Raw genomic sequence first — 19,282 nt, forward strand, 5'->3', positions numbered from 1 at the left:
TATACGTCAGTAGCCCTGTATGAAATTGTTGTTAAATATGTAGTAAAATATTTAGATTGATGGATTGTAGAACTATTCGAACGACGTGTACGAGTATAAAGTTTGCACACCTATTGAGGATGTTTTCAGTAAGAGCAAATCTTTCTGAAAATCTTTAAAAAGCCTGGGGTATTTTTCTGTTTTGGGGTTCTGGTTTGGGTTGGTGGTTTGTTTTTTTTCTTTTTTTTTGGTTAATGTAATGCAATATGCTGCAGATACAAATAATAAAACCCTGATGTGGAACTGAAGCCATAACAGGACTAAACACAAGCTGTCTGTTGAAGAATAGCATCTTAAAACTTGTTAATTTTGGGGTTTTACTTTTAATCGAAACTGGTAGTCTTACAGAAAATCACTATGTTGTAGTTAAGGCTACAAGTAATTTCAGTGAGAAGACCAGTTAAAAAAGCAAGAGAAACCATGCACCAGATTGTGGCAAAAATTCACATGAAAATGATACAGTCAGTGTGCATCACTTTGCCTGAGACATTGAGGATGGATGAGCATCTCATACACAGCTCAGCCAGCCGATGGCATTGCGCTAGACTTTTCTGTGTTCAAGAGGGAAAAAAACCCCAATGAATAGTTCACCAGCGAGAAGTGACTTCTTGCTTTTCAGCAGCGTGGACTTCATCAGCGCAGAAATACGCATTAAGCTTTGCGTTTTTAATAACTTCAGTTGTTGCCTTCTGCCTGGGAAGTGCTTAGCACGCTTTGGAAACCGTAAATGAATAATCTTGTAGTAGAACCTGGTTAAGCTGCACGATCAACTAGATAGCGCTCTCAGAGGAGTTTCTCAAGTCAGAGGGAAGGTGAGGAGCAGCCTTTTGTGACACTCAGTATTCGTTGTGATTTGGGACTGTGCTGTCTCTTCTGGGGGTGCTACTTGAGCATCTTTATTGAAAGAAGAGCAACCAGTTCCTTGGAGTGCTAAATAACAGCTTAATTTGCTCAGAAACGAACGATTTTGCTCTTCTTGCATTTCCAGGTGACAGAAATTTACCATTTAGTGCCTTTGAGTTGCATGTTATACAGTTTGGGCATGTTTCCGTACTCATTGACAGATATGTTTTGAAACTCAAAGCATGCGAAGTTTGAAATAAAACTAATATGAGACATAGGTTCCTACAATTGATCAACTGAGATTTTAATTGTTTTGCTTTTTCTTCATTTTGTTTTGCAGGTATTCCTTTGGTAAGTGAATAAAAATGAGAAAAAATCTGCAGTAATAATTTATTGATGCATTTGTGGGTATGTAGTTTTTACATTACTCTAGCTTGCTTTCTCTGTCTTTCTCTGTCAAATGTTTAAGATTGGATTGTCTCCGTTCTCTACCTTTCACTGAGTTTCTTTCTGCCTGTATGCCCTTAAGGAAAGGAAAACTGGTGTAAGTTCTGTAAATTGAGATTGAAGGAGACTTGGTGGAAGGGTTGTGTAAGTACCAACAGCATCGTTAGGAGGGTGACATTAAAGACAAATAGTTAAATAAGCCTGAGGGAACCAAGTGAAGCGAGGTCTGAAGGACATCCCCTGGGAGGGAACCTGTTCCTCCCAAACTCCAGTTCCCTTTCCACTGGTGATTTCTGTGAACATCAAAAATCTCGTCTCGTCTGCTTTTCCACAGGTGTGAGGTGCAGATATTACTCCCTTGGAGGGCTGGAAAGTTGATTTGTGCTTTGCACAGGTTGGGGTTTTTTTAAGCATTAAGTACTCCAACCCACAGCCAGAGTCTAAATGGAAAGTTGGAAATCCTGGTAGAAAGCGTTCCTCTCTCTGGGAATATTAGGAAAACTGCTAGTGTACTTCTGATTTTCTGGGAAGTACTGCCGTGGCATAATGTCTTAAAACAGCCTATTTGGTCGTGTCTTCTCATTTCTTCAGCCGGGTGCTCGTGCTGTTGGATGGGTGAGTGGAGAAGAATGCTGTGTCCTTGTGTGGATGAAAAGGGGATTCGTATTCCCAAGTTGTCACTACCCAGTCACAAATAGCAATTTGTTTTTTCTAATATTAGGCGCAAAAATAGTTAAAGTTCATTTGTGTCTATGTATTGTGGAGGCTTGCAAAAGTAACGACCAAGGATACCTCCCCTTCTCCTTCTGGGAATTGCATCCGTCTCCTTGTTTACCGATTGATCGTTTTAATCAGTTGTAAGTGGATGTACTAGTTTAGTGCATGTGGGATCATCCAGATGGTGCTTCACCATGCGGAGAGGTGGAGGAGTATGGAGAATTGTTTCTACTCCTGTGTGGCACAGATAATACTTCCAAATCAGATGGGGATTTTTTAGCCAGGTGGACTTTACAATGTGAATCCACACTTTTGTTGGGTTAGTGAGGACACCCATCTTGGTTTTAACTCAAGTTACTCATCTTTTGTATATGTTTTCCACTCTCGCTGATGGTTGTAGAAAAACTGCTTTTCGCAAGTGGTGTTTTATCTTTCTTTGGCCTTTCTTTATGTCCCAACTGGATAGCCACCCTATGAGGATTACTGAAGTCCTTTGTACGCAGTAGGGTCTCTCCCTTCCTTGTTTTTGGCTTAAGGGCTACTTCTGAATAAGATGAATGAGATGTAAATCTTGAGTTACTTTTGTTAGAATACAGGAAAACCACAATATTTTTGTATAATATAGCTGAAACAACAACATTGTCATCCATTGCTGTAGAAGTACATTAAATATTGCTGAGCTCTGGAAGCTTTATTCTTTGGTAGCATGTACTTCAAAGCAAGATCTTAAAAAAAAAAAAAAAATATTCCTGGAGAGATCTTTGTAAATGCTGACTGTTTCCTATTCCCCTCCAGGAAGTATGCTTTTTTTGATACATCTTAGGATGGATTTTGGTAGCCTCTATTAAAACTGCAGGCTGTCCCTATGAATTTTAAAGAACTCCAAAGTCTGGAAATAACAACAAGCTGTTAGGCCAAATGGGATCAACCGGTATTGCCACAGGTTTTGCTCTTTGCTCTTACTCCTGTCAGGTAACGGTTATTAAAAACACTCCTCACTTCAGGGAATGAACCGCGAAACAGCCAGGCAAGAGTTTTCACAGCACAAAGCACCGGCCGCGTTGGACTATTTATCTTTGAGAGGTGAAGAGGTGCTCTCCAATGCAAATCCTGGAGTGGGTGCCAGCCCCGGGGTTCGCGCTGTTGTGAAATTAGCCGAGCTGTAATAACTTCTCGGCTTTACTTATTGTTATTAAGGTATAAATTTGGCTTTAGATGTAGCGTGGCATGTTTCAGTGACCGTGCAGCGGTTTTACATCGGGTCCCTCCCCGTGATAGGCACGGCTCAGGCGTGTGAGGTCCCCGGCCAGCAGACGGGAGTGCCGGACTGGATGTCCCCTTTTCCTCCCTGTTTTTGGTAGCGCAGTGCTCTGGTTGTTGTGTGTGGACTGTGCTCCAATGGGACTGCTTGTTGGCCAGAGTACGCTGGATTGCTTTGGTCCTTCCTAGCTGAGCTGGGGGTCCCGGGAGTCTTGGGGATGGATGGATGGATGGATGTGCTGCCTGTCCTCGGTGGAGCACACCCGCAGGGCCAACAGCCAGGCTGCTCCTGGAGAGATGAGCTTCTGTGGCAACTTCGTCCTCAGCGTAAATCTCCTCCTTGAGCTTTGGTGTACCAAGGCCTTTCTTCTGTGGCCCCTTCAAGCCCCTTTCTAGGTGCCTTCGTGACCTGTGCATGCCACCACGAGCCCGCTGGCCTCGCTCAGCACCCTTGGTCCTGGCTCAGCTCCCACAGTGGCAGGTCTCCCTCTCTGTGAAGGTAGCAGCTGTGGTGCTGGGACTAGAAAGAACCAGCAAGGTCAACTTGTTTTATCCTTCTTTAAAATTAAGGACATCTTTTTTCTTGGCTTAGAATGAGACCAAAGCTGCTTCAGCAGATTTGTGGTGTTGACAGCTTTGTTTCTGACCCTTTCTGAGCAAGGATGCGCTCTCCGAGAGCACTGGTTCCTGATGATGCTTCAGTCTGACATACCCCCAAGGACATTTTTTTTTTTTCCCCAGTGGAAGCCTGATTTAATATAGTGATTTATTATCTTTATTCTAACAGAGGCTTTGAAAAAGATGATGCTCTTTTACAGGCTTTCTTGTCCTCTTTCTTCTGTCTGCCTTATTATTGTGTTAAGTAGCCCCGGATACCCAGAAGACAGTTTGATGGCCCTAAGTCTGTCCTGAGATAGTGGTCAAATAAGATACCAGTGAGGAGCTAAGGAGAGCTGCAGAAAAGCTGCAAAGATCATGTGAGTTGTAATGAACAGCCACGTCTCTCTGTAAAGTAAAAATCCAGGTGTGGTGTGGGAAAATGATGTAACTGTCCGGCGAGATTCTAACTCCACATCGTCACCTCCATGGCCGTCAGGTACCTCCCAGAGCAGCAATCTGGATTCCCAGCAAGGAACACGCAGAATAGACAGAAAAGTGTCTGTTTACCTTTTGGCTATCAATGGGATCATTAAACAGAAAGGATTGAGAAGCAGCTGATCTTATTTGACTCTTGATGCACAAAAGTGTCCTATTTGGAGCCAAAGCAAATGTTTCCTTGGGGATCGTTCCAGAGAGCCTTGCTTCTGCACTCTTTGCAGGCCAACTGTATGGCTAGAATTAGAAGCATATTTTAAAAATAAGAGCTTTTTCACCCCTTCGTACAGTAAACTTTCTTCTTAATTTTGGTGCGGAGAGAAGACAATCGCTGAAGGTTGAATTCGAGTCCTAGTTTTTTTCCCTTATCTGTAAACATGGAATAAGCAAATAATTTAGTTCCTACCCACGCCTGCCCCCTAATTTTATATTGCATCTATTATCTCAGAATTTAAGATGAAGTGTGTTTTGATTAGAAGTAGAATAAAAAGTTGAGAGCCGAGTGTACGTAATTCTCCATTACTTGTTAAATCCTCACTCTTTACTTCAATGCAAATTGTTCCAAGGAGGATTTTCTCTTAAAAGGTCTTCAGGGATCTTGAATTTTAGATGTGCATTGACATAAAATTAAATGTTAGAGTGCACAGCTGGCGTTCTGGCTTTTGCTGTACAAGATTGAGATGTTTCTCCTTTGCGAGTGCATGTTTCTGCAGAAGGGGCGAAGTTTTCATCTCAGCTGCACTACACTAGTGAGCAGCGCTGCGGTCATGGAAGAAAATGAGAATAAGTTGAAATAAGTGAGGTCAAACTTCACTAGTGCAGATCCAAAGCAAAGTGTTCTGCGATGGAGCTGTGTCTGGGCTGAACTGTGCCCAGATCTCACCCGCTGATTCCTGCAGAGCCATCTGCAGCGTCTGCATGGTGGGTGTGAGGATGCCCAAGTGTAAGAGAATTCACTGGCAGAGGTCTGCTTTCTCGCATGGCAGCACATAAATATCCTGCTAGCACCCGGTGGCACTTGTTACTCCGTTAGCTCGCTGTACAGACGGCATGTGGGAGAGCCACTGGTAGCGGGATGTGGAGGACGGGTTGGTCTGTGTTATTCCTGGAGAACTTTATTCTGTTCACAGCAGGAGACCGCGGAGTCGCAGCGCGAGCGTCCCAGCAAGCCCCTGGGAATCGCTGCGGGGTTGAACACCCAGATGGCCATAGGCTGCTATTTATTCATCCTCCCCCCATGCCGAGATGGGAGGGACGGGGCTGCTTACCGACTGTTCCTGTTCCTGGCTAATATTGTGATCTGCTGTTCCTATTTCTCGTGTAAGAGTGGGAAACTTTTCTCTCTGTCTTATTAAATCTATTTTTCAAGCTGTCACTTAACCAGGTCTAGTGACAGAGTCGGATGTTTATGTGGCCCTGGACACTTGAACTCTGGTGTTTTCAATCACAACAGCACCTTTTGCCAGCCGTTGTGAATTAAATACTCCTCGTGACCTTTTACCCTCGCCGCTCTTAAATTCATGCTTTAAAAACAGCTTAATGAGGGGTTTACTGGCCCAATTGGAAGTTTTTATTAAAACCTATTAGTGTGCTAGAGTAGCCTGCCTGAAGGAAACGATTAGCCCAAAGCAACTAAACTCGGAGCTGGCCCTTAGCCACACCAGGTTTTCACTAAACTGTTTCCAGACCCACGTTAACCCTAACACTGCAGCTTGCATGGTATTCATATCCTCTGCTTTAATTTATAGCTTGTCTGATTCTCTCCCCAGCCTTTCTCAATGTTCACGAAAGCATTTTGTTTTAATGTAATTAGAACTGTGTTAAAGGGCAACGTGCCTTCGTTCAGGCCTGACTCGTTTGAGAACCTCAATTAAGTGGAAGGGTTCCCCCCAAAGTCCTCTGCTGATGCTGTCCGGGGAAGGAGCTGCCCTATAGACGAGGTTGTGGAGCCCACTCGGACAAAGCCGTGATGCTCCTGGGGTGCGGGTTAAGCTTCCCGTGAGGAGCATCCCAGCATCAACTCAGTGATGCAGCTGCGTAGGCGGATCACCCCGGGGTTTGAAATGAAGCTGTGCTGTCTGGAGGACACAGACTTGGGGATAGCACGCTGGAGCTGGAGGGTAGAAATCCCAGCTGGCTTCTGCTGCTAACTTCCCGTTGGATCTAAGCTTGTTTGCTCTAAGTCAGTATTTTATGTTGAAACCTGGGCCAGTCGTTCTTGCCCATCTTAAAAATAGATTTTACAATGCTACTGACACCCTGTAGCCATTATCATAGAATCATAGAATGGTTTAGGTTGGAAAGGACCTTGCAGATCATTGAGTTCCAACCCCCCTGCCATAGGCAGGGACACCTCCCACTAGACCAGGTTGCCCAAGGCCATGTCCAGCCTGGCCTTGAGCACCTCCAGGGATGGGGCCTCAACAACCTCTCTGGGCAACCTGTTCCAGTGCCTTACAACCCTCAAAGTAAAGAATTTCTTCCTAATGTTTAATCTAAACCTGCCCTCTTCCAGTTTAAAGCCATTCCCCCTCGTCCTATCACTACATGCCCTAGTAAAAAGTCCTTCCCCAGCTTTGTGTTTATTATCTTTGTGTTCTTGTGCTCAGGACTCCATGTAGCCGAGAAAAGCAGTCCAGAGCTCCTATGTGTTAAGAAAATTGCTGTAGAAAGTCCCATGCCCCAAAAGTGCTGGGCAGCTATCAACTTTGTACGTATTCCCTCCCCATCCATGTGCCTGGCTGCTTGTCCAGGCTTCCTGCAATGTCTCCTGAAACACAAGGTCTTTGGAAAAGCGACTTCCAGTTCTTTTTTTATATATTTATATATGTATTTGGCACAGCGGCTTGCCTGTTTGTAGATGTCTGCAACTGCTGAACTGAAGGCATGAAATAATACAAAACTAAGCTGTATTTAATGTTTTGCTGGTGGTTTTCTTTGTTGTCTGGCTGCTCAAATGACCGTCCATGTGTTAATGGTACGTCCCCAAAGTAATGATACATCACCCAGGGAGTCACTGATATATGTGCCGAATGCATTTGTCAGGCTTTATGTTTTTTGTTGCTAACCTGTAATCAGGGAAGGCAAGTTGAAGAGTGAGACATGGAGTCTCGCTTACAGGACCTTGTTTTAGCCTGCAAAGAAGCCAGATTCCCCCATTATAAGATTACAGATAGTAAATATCAAAATTAATAGAAAAAAACCCAGGGAGTTGCCCATGTACCAACTAGGCTGCTGTTTAAGTGACAGATTTAGGCTCTGGGATGCATTTTGAGCATCATAAAGTGATTTTCCATAAACGAAGCACAAAACAAAAAGCAACTGGTCCCTCTCCACACCATGCGTTTCCTGAGTGTCACCTCCTGTCTTTATTTTTACTGGCATATGGATGCACCAACCTTGGGAGGTGCCTTTTAAAAAGAATGTTTAAGGAAAAATCTGCCATTAAAGTTATTACTGTAAAGTAGTGCCTTTGATTGCAGCAATTATGCAAATGATTTTAAGGGATAAAATACTTCTTAACAAGGACTGATGTAAATGATGGTGCTGGAATGAGTGCATAACTTCTTCAAACAAGATCTTGCCATGCAAGTAATTTTCTTTCAGCCGTTTGCCATCTTGCCTGGATGTCGACCTGTGTAACCGATGACCGGCCTGCGGATGTGATTTTATTTTCTCTTAATACAGGAATGTAAGTGGGTGGAATGGGAACGCTGGTCTTGCAGAAACTGGGAAACCCTTTCCCTAAGCAAATTGTTTCTCCACAGCTCTTGTGACTGACTTTTGTCCTCGCCTTAACAAAAAGGAAACAAACAGAAATGCCTTTTTGCAGGCAGAGATTTTCCTCGGAAAAAGGCGAGTTGGACTGGGTGACTAGCAGGAGTGGAGCTCTCCTTCATCAAGATTCTTGCCTTAATGCATTGCCAAAGTTAAGTTAAATGGAATTTCCTCCAGTATTAGTTTTAAAGCAGAGAAGTTGGATCTCTGTCTTCCATGGTTAGGAAAAACATTGACCGCAGATAGAAGGCAAGGATCTGGTGTTGGTGTGGCTGAGAGACGTAGCTCCTACTTCAGACTGCGGTGCTTAAATTAAGCTTTTAGCTCTCGGTGGAGCAGAAATGCAGTGCTGCACAGTGCACGGTGTCAGGTATGAGAAGGTTTACTGTTTCAGTTCAAATTATTCCCCAAAAGTGTCTACGGAGAGTCAGTGCCTTGAGTTTGGACTAGGTCAAGGATGTTCTCCCCATATTTTGGATTCGTTGTCATTCGCCCTCCTGCCTCTGGCATATAAAGGCATAAAAGCCAAAAGCTTTTATCAAGTCATTACAGTGAGTAGTCGTGGACGTAGAGCAGTGTGGCAGGGTGCCCGCAGGTGATGTGAGCACCGTTTGTGCTCTGCCAGGTAGCTGAATTGCTGCATCCCTTTGAAACCTCGGCATTAAAGCTGTGGTGGAAATGCAAAATGTGTGTGCGTGTGTTTTCATTAGTGATGCGTCTCATCTGCCTGAAAACCCGCATTGAGGGGAGAAAGCTGGAGGAATTAAAGTTATAACAGCAAGAAAAAAAAAAAAGAGGTCTTGAAAGTCTGGTAGCACAGATGTCATGTACGGGTCTTGGGATGCCGTGGGTTACAGGGTATTTTGTTCAGTGTGTGCTTCAAAAACGGGCACAGCCTGCACGAGGACGCCACAGCCCCAGTCTTTGCCAGCAGCGGCCACAGGCAGCCCTCTTGTTCGGTCGGTGTCGGGCTCGCACGCGAGCGCTGGGTCTCCGGCCGGCGCTTGGATGCTATCACACAGATGGAGCTGTGGTGCCCAGTTTGGCTGGAGCAGGTGTAGTAATTTGCAATTATAATCATAGCTTCTGGTTTTGCAACTCTGTGTGCAAATAGCAAGGGTATTGTGTTCAAAGCTTCGTAACCTCTGCATTTTCTCCTGAAATATGTTTTTCCCTTTTGGGTGCTTTTCCTCCTTTATAAGGAAAGGATTTAATGTGCTTAGGGCAACGATGTTAATATCTGATTAGGTTTTTATCCTTTTAACAAGATTCTAACGGAAGAAAATTTGTATATGTGGGTATTGATTTTTAAATCTGGGCATCTTGGTACTAAGAGAAAGACAATGCAGTTCAATTAACTTTAATTGCTGTAAGTATGTCAGACTGCACCTATTCACAGGTATACCTGAACAGTTTGGTACTGGCACTGGGTTCGCTTGTGTGCATTATAAAGCCAGCACTTGTTCTCCTTATCTTGCATTAATGTCTCTGTTATCTGCTATCCTGAGCTTACGCTGGATTTGTGTTAAGCCTTTCCGTTAAACTTGGGACTTGGTGCAGTGTTCCCAGTTTGCGGCTTCCTGTGCAAAAGCAAAACCAAGACTAGGGTTAAAAAAAGTGCCAGCTCACTTCTGCTTTTTTTTTTTTTTTTTTTACTTTTTTTTTTTAGTTTTGGGCATTGTTTCAGTGAAACACTTTAGTAAATGTTTGATATTCATTGTTTAAGTTCAAATTTTTGAGGAGGATTTGACTTATGTCCAAACATCCCAGCTTGGACTGATTGCTACTTGTTTGTGTAAAAAAAAAAAAAAAAAAAAAAAAAAAAAAAAGGCATGTCTTTTGCCAAAGGATCCTAAAGGCTTGTTCCAAACTCACAGTAGCCAAGGGAAATGCTGCCCACCGCCGAAAGGCTGCCACCGCACGGGGTGAGGTTTAGCACTAATAATGCACAGGGATGGTGCACAGTGTGAGATGGGGTAACCCGAACACAATGCCCACTTGTTCGGGAGAGTTTAAGGAGGTCAAATGTGATTACCCAGTTGGAGTGTGGCCGGGAGAGGGTGATTAATTCCCCCAATCCTTCAGAAAAGCCTGTGGGAATTTTAACGACCCCAGCCATAAGATCCTCAGTTTTGTGCATCACTCAGAAAAGCAGCGCTCCACCTGCCCAGCCCTGCTGTGACCCCGGCTCTGCTCGGATTTGGGACCCATTAGGCAGCGAGGAAGGACGGGGACGTGTGGCGCAGGCAAGAGTGCCATCTGGAGAGCTACCATTCGTGTCCTACAGCACGGAGGGGTTTCCGAGAGGTAACCAAGCAGGTATGACCGCTCTGACCTTGCTCACGTTGGGGGTTAGCAAGAGGTTGCAGCGGTTGTACTGACTGTTGGGAGTTGTTGCTTCTCCCTCTTTTGGTTCTTCCTATTTAACTGTGCAAAAGAATGAATTTTCTGTCTGCAAAACTGGAGCAAAGTCTTTCAGCCAGGCTAGCTTCGTGCAATGGCCACAAAATCATTCCTGTAAATACTGTGCTGGGCAATTATTTTTTCCTTTTGCTCTATTTTTAAAAACAAAACTCAGGCAACTGTTTGAAATAGGGTTTTGTTAAGTGTTTAAGGCAATTGCAGAAGACATTGGCTTTATTTAATGTCCTCACCTCGTTTATGGGTTATTGCTGGGTTTTCTGCTTCTGAATAGTACCTTCTTTCTGGCCGTAGCGCTCACCTGTGTGTTACCGTCTTTGAAGGATCTTGAGCGTGCTGCTGCGAGCTGCCGAGCAAGAATAATGGCACTCTTCTTGTCCCCGCAGTATTTGCCAGTTGTCATAAATGCCAAGAGCCAGCACAGCCCAGGCATAGTCCGTCTCCTTGGTTTTAACTTGCAGAAAGCAGTGAGTTCTAGGGAAGATGTCTTGTAAGCCAGAAGGCCAACATAAAAGCATAATATACCTCAAAAGTGGGAGATAAATAGTAGAGTTTTTCCTGATTTTTAGCAAGAAAGATAAGTTGGGGAGAATCCAGTGAAAACAATGGATTAGCTCCATGACAGCGTTGGCTTCAACAGGCTGACACTTCTCAGCAAGGCGCTATTTAAATTCGTTGTGATATGGCCAGGCTTTTGATGGAAGGAGGATGAGAGATGGGCAGAGTTGTCTTCAAGGCATGCTTCGATCAAAAGTTCAAGTCTGGCATGGGAGAACAAGTTTTATTTTTATTTTTCTATTTTTCTGAAGTTAAATAAACCTTGATGTGCAGAATAACCCCTGAAAAGTAATAATAAACTGAAGGACATCCAAGGAACTGCTGCTGTTTTTATTTTTCATTAACTACACTGTCATTTCTAACGTGCATCTGATTTATCTATGTCTGGTTAACCATTCAGATGCCCTTTTTCTGACCTGATATATATCACATAAAAATTTTATGGCAGTAATTTATAGAGGATGATTACAGCTCTGAATGTAAAGTTTTGGAGCACCGTTCTTCTTGGGGATGGTGGGTCTTTGCTGGGTGTTCTTGAGGTATATGGTAGAATTACAAATTAGAGGGCTGAGGTCTTGGGACTTGACATCTCTGGGCAGCAGAAGGAAGTTGTGTGTGAGCTATGAGGAAGGTCAGGGAGAGTCTGGGCCCTTTTTAAGGAATCCAGCTCTATCGGGATATTCTTCATCCTTCCTTTATTCGAGATGTGATCCAGAGTGTAGAAGTTTGAGTGGAAGTCCATAGATTGGGATGTTTTCCGTCAGGAATGTTTGATCAGCAGAAACACACGGCAGTTTGGGTTAGGTTAAATGATTTATATCTTTTGACTTTTTTAATCAGTCGAAGGTTTTAAAAAGCTCTTTGGTCAGCAGACCTGCGCCGTGCTCTGAGTGCCTCTGTGCTGCTCGAACACAGGTGTGGAGGGAGCAGTGACAGCATTGCAACAGCAACGGCATTTTGAAAGGAGGAAGAACACTTCAGGGTTCCTCCCCATTTGCATCTGGTACTAACTTTTTTTGGCCGTGCATTAAAAAACAGTATTAGTCCATTGACTTGACCAATAAAACAAAGGGCCGATTTCAGGACACATATCCCAGTGTGCGCTCGTCTATTCTTATTGTCTCCTTTTTCTTGCTGGGTGGAGGAGGAGTGGTATGTGGGTTAGTTTTTTTCCTCCTTTTAAGTCATCTTTCTAAGGGTATTTATTTGGCTGTTTGATACTACTGAGAGCTAAAGAGGTTAACGTATTTATGCGGGCAGAGTCCCTTTTTGAAGCCTGTGCATTTCTTCACAAGTCCGTATTTTGAAGTTTATTGCATTTTCTGTGTCCGCTGCACGTATAGAGACTGGTAGAAGTATTGGCGTTGGGTAACGGAGTGAGAGCCAGAGGTCAAGTTTGATCTTCCTCTAAGTGTGGGGCTCCTTGATCTCTGTGGAGCCGGGAACAGGCTGTCACTCTTCACTGTCTTTGCAGAAATTGATGCAAAAGTGAGTGACCACATGAATGGAGCCGTCTATGGATTTCTTCTTAAAGTGTCTTTGTCCAAAAAAAATGTTGTTTCCTTGAAATGGAGATTATTCGTGGGAATGCACCAGTTTGAGCAGATTTCTGGATCGGGAAAATGAAGGCAACATTTCTGAAATTGCCGAAACTATTTTTGTCTTGCCATCTTTAAATTAGAAAAAAAGTGCGTCATAGTTCAGAGAGACTTAGTATATAGAAATTTCAAAAGCAATTGCACTTATAGCAAAAAGTGTGTTTGCAGTCATGTGTTCGTGCATGCCAAAAAATGGAACTGTGCAGCATCTCAAAGCCAAATTAAGGTCAAATCTGTGGGTTTAGCAGCAACCAGAAACACTGCATTTCTTTGCCTCTCCCCAGATTTAAACACGAACAAACTGATTGATTTGTGTGACGAAAATGTTTCATGATTTAGCATCATTTAGAGCGTGTATCTTTGTAAAATTAGTGGGACTTGACTGCATTCTTGAGCATCATCTGAACTTCAGAGTTGGGGTAGAATCATTCTAAGAGTGAGTGTGCAAAATTTGAAACAAAAGAGAAGACGTGCAGGGAAAAGTGTGCGCTGTGCTGTTGAATTGAGTGGTGTCTCTAAGGTACCGCCAAAGGGAGTTTGGGCCTTGGAGCTGCCTGTTTTCTTACTATCCTCAAAGCATCTTCTTTGACTGGAAGGAATTTACTGCGGCAACTTGGGGGTTTGAAATATCTCATGTGTTTCTGTATTGTTTGTGGCATCTTTGCACAGAAGTCAGAGCTGCTTCACCCGCTTCCTACCGAGCCCTGCGCGCTTCAGCACACTGCTGAGCAGGATGCCCTTATTAAATACCGTACTATCACTTGAGTCTTCTAGTTTTATGTTATCAGTTTTGGTTTAAGGAGAATGCTACCTAGCCAAATACTTCTGACCGCCTCCTCGTAGCATTCACCATGTTCCCTTAAACTCTCAAAAAATTTGATTCATTTATTTATTTTTAGTCTAGCGAAATAATTTTCTCATGGGTTTCTCTTCCGTTTCTAAACTGGGTGAAACCGCAGTGTTAAGCCATCCTCTTCCCAGTCATATATAGGAAGTGAGCGTGAGCCAAGGTACATATTTTATGTTAGTCAAAAGAGATAAGTGTCAGGATTTCAAAGTAAATTCCACCCTGCAATTTCCAGCGCTGAAATCTCTGCTGTACCTTGGCTCTGATGCCTTGATTCAGAACAGTTGGCGCTTTTACTGCAATTTTTTGTATTTTCATATTCTTTTGTAGGGGTTGATGTGCCTGCATGCATGCCAAAATTAACTGTCCCAGTCATAATCCCTCTAGGAAAACCCTTGAATGGCAGGAAAACTGCAGGTAGCGAAGCTGAAGAGGGTGCCGGCCGGGAGGGAAGAGGAAGGCCCACGACGCTGTGCTTTATCATCTGGAAAAGAACAAAAGTGGGTCCTGTCCTTGCTCAGCAGAAGGCTTAATGCCAGAAGGAGGTGGCCCATTCCCAGGGGTACGTACCTGTCCTGGGGAGGGGGCAGATGCGTTATCGGTGGGGAGGAAGATGAGCCTGGGGCTGTGGTCCCCTTGCCTCGTGTGCATTAACCTCATCTTCCAGGTCCTGTTTCCCTTGACATCGGATGGGGATAAGGCTTTCCCCAAGGTGCTTCCAGACCTTTATGTAAAGCTGCTACGTTAGAGCCGGAGGTTGCTACTCAGTTAAGGCACAGTGCCTAAAATAACAGTGGTTTAGTAGTGGGATTTTGATTTCTATCCTATGCTTTCAGGCTATTAGGTGATTAAACCACCATTAAAACCGGACTAAACAGTTCTGGGTTTTAGTGGAACTGGTAGCTGAGGTGTGGAGGTTTATGAGGTTACTTCTTGATTTACCGTTTATTATGAACATTTATCAAGGAGGAGATATAGGGTAATTTTTTGTTTCGTTTCACGTTTGAGCTGTGCTGGGTTGTGCTTGATTCAGCAACTAACCTCGAGCTCGACTGGAAGACCTGTGGGATGGAGCCCTTCGCTTCTGTGAGTAGGACGGAGATGGAATCCCCAGCGGCGGGCTGTGGTTTCATCCGTGCAGACTGAGCCTCTCAACAAGTATTGCTCAACCTCCCTGGAGCTGGCTCGGGGCTGGCCGGCGTGCTGCGTGGGCAGCCTGGGCTCCGACCTGCCCTGCCGAAACCCATGCAGGGACGGCTTCCAGGGATGGGTGGGAAACAGCAAAGGCAGGAATAGTTCCTGCAGCTCCAGCCTGTCACCACCCAGCCGCCTGTCTTCTGCAGATATGGACTTTTTTTCTTTTTTTTCTTTTTTTCCTCTGCAAAGGAGAGGGGTTGGGGCGAGTGCGGGATGACAGCACTTGCACCCAGTGGAGGTCTGCCCGGGAGCTGAGTGGTGATACCGGGGGGAAAAGTCATCCTGCACTTCTCCAAAAACAGGGTGGTACCTTTGTGTGGGAGGGGTGAAAGGAGAGAGCAAAGATGATCCCCCCAAAAAAGAGTGAGGGGGGGGAACAAAGAAGCTATGCAGTAAATAAGCAGTGAGCAATCTGGGTGCAGGGTAGGGAGGAGACGTCAGGAAGGCTCCTCTGGGGGAAAGGAGCCGCGGGGAAAGGTGAAGGATGCGGGGTAGAAACCGATGGGGAAATGGTTCTTGTCCCTTGTTTGGGATGGCTGAGGTAATGCTGTTATTTTTCAAACGGAGAGCTGGAGCGCGTGGCAGAGCTCGGTTCCCCCGTGTGATGTCTCTGCTCGGCCTCCCAGCTGCAGGAGGACGGCTCTCGGCGACGGGAGCGCCGCTGGAGCTGCGGGACAGCCGTGTGTGTTATCGCCAATTGTCACAGGGGCAAATGACGCCAGGATTTTTTTTTGTCGTTGTTGTTTAATGCAGTTTGGTAAACACAAGGGCCAAATTCTGGGTGTAAATCTGGAATAGCGTCAGTGCAGTTGGATCTATGCAGCTGTGCTGGCTGTCTGGCTTGGAGGAGAGCGTGGCACGGGGCTGGCACGCCGGGCTGCTCCGCTCTGCCTGGGGACACTGAAAAATTACGAGAGGGACGGGGAAGGAGATGCTGGGGAGGTGTACACGGGGGTAATGCAGACCTGTAGCTCTTCCTATCTTATTCTGCACTTTGCTAAGCTTTAGAATGTTATTTTTTGTCCTCTGTATTTTGCCTATAAATGTATTGTATTACATTTTCATTTACTTGGCTTACTTCTTAATATGACCTCTTCTGGCTTATTCAGCTTTTAAAACAGACATGCCTGATAGCTAATGGCCAGGGAGAGGAGGAGGAGAATTTTTTAAAATCAAGATTCGATGCTTTAGATTAAACACCTTAAATTCGAGCTTCAGAAAATCCAGCTATAGGAATTACTGTCTACGTGGAAAAATTACCCAGGTGATACCAATGCTGAGCAGCCCCGAATGCTGGCAACTGAGCCAGGGCCGGGGGCGGCCACGGGGCCCTGAGGTCGCCCGGCTCTGCCCAGGGCAGGCGCTGGCACCGAGCAGCATCGCTCCAAGCCGATTTCCACACTCGTGCGCATCTGCGGGCACGGCGCAGAGATCTTTGTCCTAAAAGGCTCCAGGATTTACAGCTGTGTTGGTTGTCGAGCCCTTGGGAAGGGAGTTGGAGGGCGTTCAGCGTTAAGAGCTGCCTTGCCTGCGTCCTTGCTGCAGAGTGGGTGAGGTTCAGTCTGAAGTGTCATTTGGGCTTTAAAACTTCCCCCCAGATAGAGGAGCGCGCCGGAGCTCAGAGCAAAGACAAATCTGCATCCCTGGGGATTCTCGTGGGCTGCCGGGTCTTGTGAGCCTCGCTGCAGCTCCTTCTGCGTCGTGATACGACACAGCTCGTCACGTAAAATCCTTGCAGACGTTTGGCAGCGTTGTGTCAGCCCTGCAGTGTAGCTCAGATGATGATTTTATTTATTTATTTTTAAAAGAAGGTGGCTCGATACGTACATTTCAGTCGACAGGAACGTGGAGAGATCCGAGATCTGCGCTGAGAAAATGGTATCTAGATAGTTAAGCAGGGGAATTTGGCCAAGACTTTCTGGCACACAGCTTGGACAGTTATAATAATTTATTATAATATTTTCCCATCTGTTTGTTATTATTAAATATGAAGTACTGATGTTGCACAATCTTACCTTTTGGATTTATGTGCAGAAGAAATCGGCGTACATTTTTATTGAATACCTTTTAACTCAAACCTCTGGTTACGAACAGCATTTTGAACTTGTCCTTTGTGAATTTAAAGTAAAATGAAATTAAAAAACTCCCGACACGTGCCACTCTTTAAGGGTCAGCACTTTCTCTTTGGAAAATTATCCCATACACAAATATCTTTCTCAAGTGTTTTATATCCCTTCTAAATCCTGGGTTGCCAGCAGCTTCTTTTCCTGATTGAGTTGTACGTGAAAGTAAGTCGTCAGTTTTGCAGTTGTGTCCCTGGGACAGACGGGAGGCAAAATACTCTATATTTATACCAGCACCGGGTATAAGACTGCTGTTAACTAGAAGGTTCGTGTGATGGCCAGAACAGATCTCCTGCTGCCACACTGCTGATTCCCACTGCTTTGGACGAGTGCAGCTGGGGCGGGGGGCAGCTGGAGGTGTCCGTAGGGTTTTGTCACACGTGCCGCTTTGCGGGGCCACCTTCTGTAATGGAGACAACTCTGTAGACCAACAAGCATCTCCAGAAATTCCAGGTAATTGCTAAAAACTCCCCTCTCTGCAGATGCAGTGGTTGGAAGAGGATCTGGGTTCTTCTTTTGAAACTAAGCCCTTTTTCACCCCTTTCAGTCCGGAGGCGTGCTGTGCTCCGTTGTCTTTATTCCCACATGGCTAGATACTTTAAAAAATGGTTTATCTTTGATATCTGCACTTACTCTTCCATGTAGTCATTTAGAGTGGGACGTTGTGTCATACTAAAAAGCTATTGATCTCTTTTAAATGGTTTTCTAGACCAACTGAGCAATACCACGTTTATTAGAGAGAAGAGTAATGTTTTTGTGTAGAAGTTTACTGCACGCGGGAACATTTAAAAATTGGCTGTTTTATAGAGTACTTATTTTAACAAATAACGCAGATATTTTATAATTGCTTTTGATTCCCTTACCACATTTCAAGTGATTTTTAAATAAAACATTTTTTCTCCCTTCCATCCAGGGCTTTATTGGTGTGAGCGTACTGCGGCCTCAGGTGTATGATAAATCACCGGAGTAAGCGGTGCTGGTGTTCGGGCTACCTTCACACGTGTTTCCAGTTACTGAATTTCAGCCCTCAGCTTTACCGACAAGTTTGCCATTAATGATTGAAAGTTCGCATCAAAGACTGGGCAGTTATTTCTATCGACAAAAAGAATGCATTCTTTGAGCGACTATTTTAGAGGTGTTTCCATCCACTTGCAATTTCAGCATTAAAGCAGTTGCAGGATATTTTCCCTGGCTTTGCCGGGGTATTGATGACTATTTGTATAGAAACTCCCCAAGCGGTACCTGCTATTTTGCATTTCCAGGTTGGCTTTACGTTGCTGAATGCTTAACGAACGACACGCTGCCTTGGATCGCTCTTTGTATTGGGGCACATGCGTTTTCAGCCTGAATTAATAACACTGGAAAGTGAGGACAGAAAAGCCAGTGATTAATTCATATGGTTCAATTTATGCACTGAAGTCATTTGGATTTCTTACAGCGGGGAGAGAGCGGGTGTACGAGGCTTGTGGTATTGGGACACATGTGAATAGCTGTTTAATATTACTTGTCATTATCCTGTGTGTTTTTTTTTTTAATGTGGTTGATTTCAGCGGTTTATATAAAAATATAAAAAGCTGCTTCTTCAAATTAGAAGCAAAAATTCTAATTATATGCTACAGAATATCCTCACAAGTGAATTTGATGTCACACGCATGGGAAACCCACCACCCAGGTTGCCGGCAGCGTAACCGTGGCTGCCTGCTTGGCGGTGAGGGGCAAAGGAAAATCTTGCTGTATGCTGTGTTATGTTATCATTAAACCTCTGAATCCTTCCAACTGGCAGCTTCTCAGCAGAACTCGGGGAATGGTAGTATTTGTGGGAAAACATGCTGCTTTTCTTCCCAACTCCTTTATTTACCAGGAGGGCTTTGCGGCGTTGCAGCTGGGCTGGAGAAGGGGGATTGTTGTGGGGTTGCTGTAGGTAGATGTTTGCTGGGACACCCGGCTCTGTGTCTTCCATCAGAAAGCCATGGTGCAAGATCTATCAGAGGGGCAAGAGAGTTCTTTTGTTGGGGTGACTGGAATCAGGACCATGACCAGAGGTTGCACGAGCACCAGGACATCTTTGCTTGATAAATTGGCTGTGCAAACCCTTTGCTCAGCCCTGCTGGGTCTTCATGCCGCACTGGTGGGCTGTGCAAACCCAGCCAGCCCCCAAGAGGTGGCCAAGCCATAGTCCTCTGGGCTTCTCTTCACAACAAAGTTAGGATGAGCTGCTTTCATGCTGCTACATCCTTAGGAATCTGTACTGAATGTCTGTGGTCACCAACGGAGCAAAATTCCTCCTCTGAACATCTCCAAGAATTCATATGCAATTGGTTTAGATTTTGTAGCAGAAGCAATTAGTAGTAAATGGTTGT

General features: G+C 44.7%; 1 protein-coding gene across 1 annotated transcript in view; it reads left to right on the forward strand.

Moving 5' to 3' along the window:
- The window catches only part of LMF1 (lipase maturation factor 1), a 200,425-nt gene that overhangs the window by 14,517 nt on the left and 166,626 nt on the right, over window positions 1-19,282 (forward strand). The window contains exon 3 of the mRNA XM_009888557.1: window positions 1,223-1,233. Within this exon, the coding sequence (XP_009886859.1) occupies window positions 1,223-1,233 (11 nt within the window). The remainder of the gene's footprint in view (window positions 1-1,222; window positions 1,234-19,282) is intronic.

This window comes from Charadrius vociferus, unplaced genomic scaffold, assembly GCF_000708025.1.
Source record: "Charadrius vociferus isolate BGI_N301 unplaced genomic scaffold, ASM70802v2 scaffold27, whole genome shotgun sequence".
NCBI classification, from domain to species: domain Eukaryota; kingdom Metazoa; phylum Chordata; class Aves; order Charadriiformes; family Charadriidae; genus Charadrius; species Charadrius vociferus.